This window comes from Garra rufa, chromosome 15 (genome assembly GCF_049309525.1).
Source record: "Garra rufa chromosome 15, GarRuf1.0, whole genome shotgun sequence".
In the NCBI taxonomy this organism is placed as follows: domain Eukaryota; kingdom Metazoa; phylum Chordata; class Actinopteri; order Cypriniformes; family Cyprinidae; genus Garra; species Garra rufa.
Genome location: NC_133375.1, coordinates 36,603,170 through 36,611,014, shown reverse-complemented (window position 1 = coordinate 36,611,014; position 7,845 = coordinate 36,603,170). Strand labels below are relative to the sequence as shown.

At 26.5% G+C, this 7,845-nt stretch overlaps 1 protein-coding gene across 1 annotated transcript in view; it reads left to right on the top strand.

Moving 5' to 3' along the window:
- LOC141287742 (B-cell receptor-associated protein 31-like) overlaps window positions 1-5,218 on the top strand; it is a 20,346-nt gene extending 15,128 nt beyond the window's left edge. The window contains exon 6 of the mRNA XM_073819876.1: window positions 5,086-5,218. Coding sequence (XP_073675977.1) covers window positions 5,086-5,218 — 133 coding nt within the window. The remainder of the gene's footprint in view (window positions 1-5,085) is intronic.
- The last annotated feature ends 2,627 nt before the right edge of the window (window positions 5,219-7,845 follow it).

Here is a 7,845-nt window from a genome sequence, read left to right as displayed (position 1 = left end):
GGTCTCATTAATCGATTATTTGTTCCAGAGCAAATAGTTTTGGCTGAGGGCAAAATCTCATCATGTTATATTGTATGTAAATCCAATTCTGTATAACTGAATTGCCTAGCAACTTACATGATGGCTGTTGTTGTTGTTTATAATTTTAGTTACATTGAAAATCACCTTTAAAGTTCTCCAAATTAGGTTCTTAACAATGCATATTACAAATCAAAAATTACATTTTGATATGTTTACAGTAGGAATTTTACAAAAAATATTCATGGAACATGAACTTTACTTAATTTCTTAATGATTTTTGGCATAAAAGAAAAATCAAAAATTTTGACCCATGCAATGTATTTTTGGTTATTGCTACAAATATACCCCAGCGACTTAAGACTGGTTTTGTGGTCCAGGGTCACATATGAGATTGAGCTGAAGAATAAATGCTTTATCAGATGCAGGTAATCACTAAATGACAAAAACAAATTCAGCTCGACAAGTAGTCATTAATTTTAAGCATTGGTTTCTTAATAAACCATATAAATCATTATAATGAGCCTTTAATTGTCTACATAGACTAAGAGCTCAAGTGCACGCAAAAACAGCTTGCCAGGCAGATATAATATGTGTCAGGGAAAAACAGCAAGGAGACTGCATTAACGTTTTAATAATTTATTAATAAACTAGTCCTTTCTTTGCTTTCGATTTAAGAGATGTTTACCAGTGTTGGGCATGTTACTTTTTTAAAGTAACATGCCCAACACTGGTAAACATTAGATTGAGCTTCCATGTAAAGTTGCTACTACATACATCTTTCAGATGAAAAGTCATGTATGACTTCACCACTTCAAATGGAATTTTTTTTCTGAGACTAAGCAACTAATACAATTTTAGTCGACCAAGCCTCTTTTTTGTCAACTAACAGTTAGTCGACTATTGGGGGGCAGCCCTAGTAATCACACTCGCTTAGTCTATCTCTCGCTCATAATACTCTACATAATACAGTGAGCTTCTAATATAGTAATACAATGAGCTTTTAATGAAGTAACTCAACATTCCTTCGTTGCTAGTTCAAAAGTGGCGTTTTCGAATTAGTAACAGCGGCTTGTGCTCAGCTGTTCAACTGTCAAACTTAGATTTGAATCTGTGGCAGAAGAAAGTAGTTTTGGACAAAAGAGGATTTTTAAAGACACTCCATTGTTGTTTCTTACATATTTACACACTTTAAACCATCAAACTGTTGTATAAATTCAATATCACAATATCAATCGTTGCTTTGCAATATGGATATTGGCACGCTATGAGGTAAGTAACACTTAAAGGGATGGTTCGGAGTAGAATTGACTTCATTGCTATGCACTCCGAAGCACATCTAAATACCCCATCCAAAGTTTTTTTTTACCTTAGTCGAACATTTATGGAGATATTAGAGTTTTTCGAATTGCTTGTTAAAGGAGTGAATGGCACATGTGATGTATCTCGTAAATTGCACCACTAAACGTGCAAGTAATCTTACCAAACTTGTACAGTAGTGTAAATAGGTTATGTACTCACAAAACGCTGCATCAGAACATTTGTAAGTCCACCATGAGTGTTTTAAAAACACGTTTTACCCGAGAACTACTAGTCTCAGAAACTACAAGTCGACGTCACTTCCCTGGTTTGAAAAAAGCACGTAAAAGTCGTCCTACTACATCTGTGTGCATGTCAACTTGTAGGAGGACTTTTACGTGCTTTTTTCAAACCAGGGAAGTGACGTCGACGTGTCGCCATTTGTAGTTTTTGAGACTAGTAGGGATCGGCTAAAACGTGTTTTTAAAACACTCATGGTGGACTTACAAATGTTCTGATGCAGCGTTTTGTGAGTACATAACCTATTTACACTACTGTACAAGTTTGGTAAGATTACTTGCACGTTTAGTGGTGCAATTTACGAGATACATCACATGTACCATTCACTCCTGTAACAAGCAATTCGAAAAACTCTAATATCTCCATAAATGTTTGACTACGGTAAAAAAAACTTCGGATGGGGTATTTACATGGGCTTCGGAGTGCATAGCAATGAAGTCAATTCTACTCCGAACCATCCCTTTAACTTATTGGCTTTTAGGCAGAATAAAAGGTTTCATTCATTAGCACTATCTGTCTACGACTGTAAAGACTGTCTTTATGAAAATTCTGAGAAAAAGCTTTCCATTATCTCCTCTGGACTGACTTATAGGATCAGTTGCACAAAAACGGGGCTCTTTCAGGATAGATTTCGTCTCCTTTCTCGATTTAGACTTAGATAAATGCTTGTGCAGGAACGGATTTAAACCTACAGTACCTTGATTCATCCAGTCTCAATTAAGAGGATCTTCCTTTTCCTGTGTCCTATCACACTGCTGCAATGACACGCTGTGTGTCCCATCCGGCGGATTTTCTTACACACTGACGTTCAGATGAGGAGAATCAATACATCCTTTTACAGCTTTACACTACACCTGCTCCAGCACAAAGACAAAGGAGGAGAGAACGGGAAACAGAATCACTGCTGGACCAAAACTCATCTGTATGAAGCCACTGATGGAGGTTTACGATGAATGTAGGAAGAGTTTACCCAAAAATTTAGTTTTTTTTTTTTTTTTTTTTTTTACATATTTTATCATTTACTTAACCTGATCTTGTTTTAAACATGAACAACTAACTTTCTACTGTGAAACACAAAATGGGGAATTTTAAAAATCATTCATGCTCCTTATTTTTTACAATCAAAGTGAATGGGGATTGAGAATGATGAGAAAACAACAACAAAAACCGCAATAAAAATCATTGTAAAAAATTAAAATAAACTAAATTAAAAACACAGAAACTCAAAGCATAAAAATAAGTAATTTATTAAATAAAAATCATTTCAATTTTTTTTATTTTAATTGAGTTAAATATTTTACCTTAATTTTAGTTAAAAAGTTAAAAGGACTAAAAATTTGAAGCATAAAAATTGTATTTCTATTCAAATTAAAAAGGCTAAAATCCATAGCATTTGATTTAGAAATTAATTTAATTAAAAAATAAATAAATAAATAAAATTAAAAATATAAACAATTAAAATGACAGAAATTCAAAGCATAAAAATTATAAATTATAAAAAAGGCTGAAATTTAAAGCATAAATTATGTAATTTAATTAAATACAAATATTTTTAAATGTTTATTTAATTAAATGATTTATTTTTATGCTTTGAATTTCTGTCTTTTTAATTGAGTTAGATATTTGAATTGGTCTTTTAAACTTAATTTAATTTTAATTAATATGTTAAAAAGACTGAAATTCAAAGCATTAAAATTCATTTCTTTTCAAATTAAAAAGGCTAAAATTCAAGACATATAAATAAAACAGAATAGAAATAATATTAATTTAAATTAGAAATTAAGCTAAAATTCAAAGCATAAAATAATCAGTTTATTTCTATTTAAATGAAAAAGCCTAAATTTAAATTGGAATAGAAATAAAAAATATATTGAAATTTAAAAAAATTAACCTGAAATTCCAAGCATAAAAAATGTAATAAAATGTAAAAAATTAAATTAAAATAACTTCAAAGCATAAAACTTCAGCTGAATTCAATTAAAATTAAGTCATTAAAATGTAATTACATTTAAAGTAAAAAGGCAGAAATTCTAAGCATAAAAATATGTAATTTAATTAAATAATTTTATATAACTTATATACATTATTAAATCTAAGCATAAAATATGCAATTTAATTACATTTTATTTTAATTAGTCTTTTACTCAATTTTACTTTTGACTTAATTTCATTTGAATTTAAATTAAGTTTAAAAGCCTAAAATTCAAGACATAAAAATAAAATAGAAATAATATTAATTTAAATTAAAAAATTAAGCTAAAATTCAAAGCATAAAAAAATGTAATTACAGAAATTTAATTTAGTTCATTTCTATTCAAATTTAAAATGCTAAAAGTTAAAATATAATAGAAATAAAAATGAATTTAAATGACAGAAATTCAAAGCCTAAAAATGCAACTGAATTAAATTCAGACAAAAATTACATTCAATTTAAATTATAAAAGCTGAAATTTGAAGCATAAAAATTATTTAAAAAAGGCTACAATTCAAGGCATAAAAATAAAATAGAAATAATATTATTTTAAACTAAAAATTAATCTGACATTTAAAGCATAACAATTTTATTCAGTTTAATTTAATTGATTTCTATTCAAATTAAAATAAAAACATAAAAATATAATAAAAATAAAATTAATTGAAATAAATGTAATTTAAAAATGTAAAGCATAAAACTTCTATTCAATTTAATTTAAATTAATTTAAATTTCAGTTAAATTCAAAGCATAAAAATAAGTACTTTCATTGAAAAATAAGTACAATTAAGTTAAAAACACTAAAAAAAGGTAAAGCATATAAATGTGATTAAATTTTAAATAAAGAGGCTTAAATTCTAAATTCACATTACATTTATAGCACATTTATTGTTTCTTCTGTTTTGACAAACTCGGTCCTCATTCACTTTAATTATATAGAAAAGGGCACCACAACATCCTGTTTAACATCTCTTTGTATCTTTTTTCTACAGAAACTAAATGACGAGAATGAGTAAATGAAGACAGAATCTTCATTTTCAGATGAACTAGCTCTTAAACTTCCTGTTCTCCACAGCATCACGGGAGGTTCTTTTCAGTACTCACAGTCTCATTAAAAAATGATGCAGGCGTAATTACGAACCTCTGGCGAACATGTTTAGCTCGTCTCCGAGAGGGAAATGAACTACAGTAGATAATGAACGTCTGGAAGGGAGCTGATTTCAGATGGTCCGGGAAAAGACTAACATGCCCTGTGTAGTTTAATACTTTAATGGGAGCGCAGAGAAGCAGACATGGTCCTCTCGTACAGATGTCCCATGTTGTTAGCTTCCTTTGTAAAGCTGAGAGGAGAAGCTATTTATAGAGGGTAGCAAAAAGGAATCCAGAAACTAGTAAATTTTTAAAACTAGCGACTCAAGACTCCAATCTCTCAGGCCTCTCTCACCTTTCCTTGCCTCTGCTCTTCCTCTCCTATTTCTGTTATGTCTGTCCAAAGGAGACTGGAGACGCTGAGAGTCAGACACGTTTTAAAACAGCATCAGGGTTACGTCACGTCCACATGCTGGAGAACATCACCTCCTGAAGATCACGGAGTAAGTGTCCTGGATTTAAACATACAGCAAGAGTAAATGCTTAGGTCACTGTTCAAATCATTGTTTACTTACTGTCATTTCGTAAATGGGGATTTCGTTTGGGGTTATTTTTTTAGTAAAACTTTTTTTAAAACTGGTCTTTTTCTGAGATTTATAGACATGGTATATAAACTAACTGATGCATATTACTTTATAAAATGAAGAATTTTAAATCGAGCACTATATTTCAAGGTTTAATTAGAGCACTAGATTTCAAAGTTTCATAAAAGCAAAAACTAAATTAAAATTAAATTACTCCATTAAAAAGAAATGTAAAAATAAAAATCTAAGTGTTAATTTAATCAAATGAAATAACATTTTAAATTAAAACTAAAATGTAAAAATTAAAGCATTCAAATGATCAAATTAATTAAAAGTAAATACAAATTCAATTAAATTATTACATTTAAAGAAATGTAAAATAAAAAATCTAAGTATTCATTCAATCAAATTAAATTTTTATTGAATTAAAACTAAAATGTAAAAATACAAATGTAAGCATTCAATCAATCAAATTAAACAATTAACTTTAAAATTAAAACTGACATGTAAAAATAAAAATCAAAGGATTCAAATAATCAAATTAATATACATTTAAATGGAAACTGAAAAGTAAAAAAAATCAAAGCATAAAGATGAAATAAAAGAAAATACAAATTTAATTAAATTATTACATTTAAAAGAAATGTAAAAATCAAAATCAAAGTATTCAATTAATCAAATTAAATTTAAATTAAATTAAAAATAAAATGTAAAAATAAAAATCAAAGGATTCAATTAATCAAACAATTAAATTGTAAACTGACATTTAAAAATAAAAATCAAAGGATTCAATCAATCAAATTAAACAATTAACTTTAAAATTAAAACTGACATGTAAAAATAAAAATCAAAGGATTCAAATAATCAAATTAAATACAATTAAATAAAAATTTATATACATTTAAATGGAAACTGAAAAGTAAAAAAAATTAAAGCATAAAGATGAAATAAAAGAAAATACAAATTTAATTAAATTATTAAATTTAAAAGAAATGTAAAAATAAAAATCAAAGTATTCAATTAATCAAATTAAATTTAAATTAAATTAAAAATAAAATGTAAAAATAAAAATGAAAGGATTCAATTAATCAAACAATTAAATTGTAAACTGACATTTAAAAAAAAAAATCAAAGGATTCAAATAATAAAATTAAATAAAAATGAACTTAAACTGACATGTAAAAATAAAAATCAAAGCATTCAAATAATCAAATGAAATAAAAGTAAATAAAAAATAAATTAAATTAAAAAGACGTAAAAATAAAAATCTAAGCATTCAAATAATCAAATGAAATAAAAGTAAATAAAAATTAAATTATTACATTCAAAAGAAATGTAAAAATAAAAATCTAAGTGTTCATTTAATCAAATGAAATAACATTTTAAATTAAAACTAAAATGTAAAAATTAAAGCATTAAAATAATCAAAATAAATAAAAGTAAATAAAAATTTAATTAAATTATTACATTTAAAAGAAATGTAATAAAAAATCTAAGTATTTAATTAATAAAATTACATTTTTAATTAAATTAAAACTAAAATGTAAAAATGTCAATCAAAGCATTCAATTAATCAAATTAAACAATTAAATTGTAAACTGACATTTAAAAATCTAAATCAAAGGATTCAAATAATCAAATTAAATACAATGGAAAAATAAGAAATGTACAAATCAATATTAAAGCATTCAAATAATCAAATTAAATACAATAAAAAATAAGAAATGTAAAAATCAATAAAGCATTCAAATAATCAAATTAAATAAATATTAATATAAATTTAAATGAAAAATTAAATGTAAAAACAAAAATAAAAGCATTCAAATAATCAAATTAAATAAAAATTAACTTAAAGATTATAATAAATTAAAAATGAAATGTAAAAATAAAAAAGTGATCAAATTAAAGCAAATAAAACTTAAATTAAATAAATTAATAAGCACAAAATAGTATTATATACACATACATTAATAAATATTACAAATAACACATTTAATTAAATAATTATTAATAAATACATTAAAACAGACATAAAAACAAAAATAATAAACCTTTATTTTAGGCACTAATATTCAAACGTTTAAGGTTAGTAAGAAATGTTTTGGTAAGAAATTAAATTGATTTTGTGAAATATTGTATTTTTAATCAAATAAATGCCTGTATGGAATACCATGAATTTAGGATGAACTGTCCCTTTAAGGAAATCAAGCCCTGTACAAGCTCAGTATTAAGTGAAGGATATTAGGTCACAACTGACATTACAGTCTTCATGTTACAGTGTATTTATATCTGTAGTTACTCAATAACTCTAATTAAGTGCTTAATGTGTAGGGGATACCGGGGCAAAGTCGTCTCACCAAATATATAGATTCTGTCCACACATTTCAACCGAGCGAACGCACGGACGCACGAGCAGATCTGAGCTGGCACAACACACATTCTTATTTTTTGCGCATTCAGTGTGAAAGTCGGGCTCTGTTCCACTCTGATGTCACGTTCAACATTTCTCATCTGTTGACAAGAAATAATTGAGTTATATTTCGTTGTGACAGGCTGAAGACAAGCGAATGATTGCCTCCATT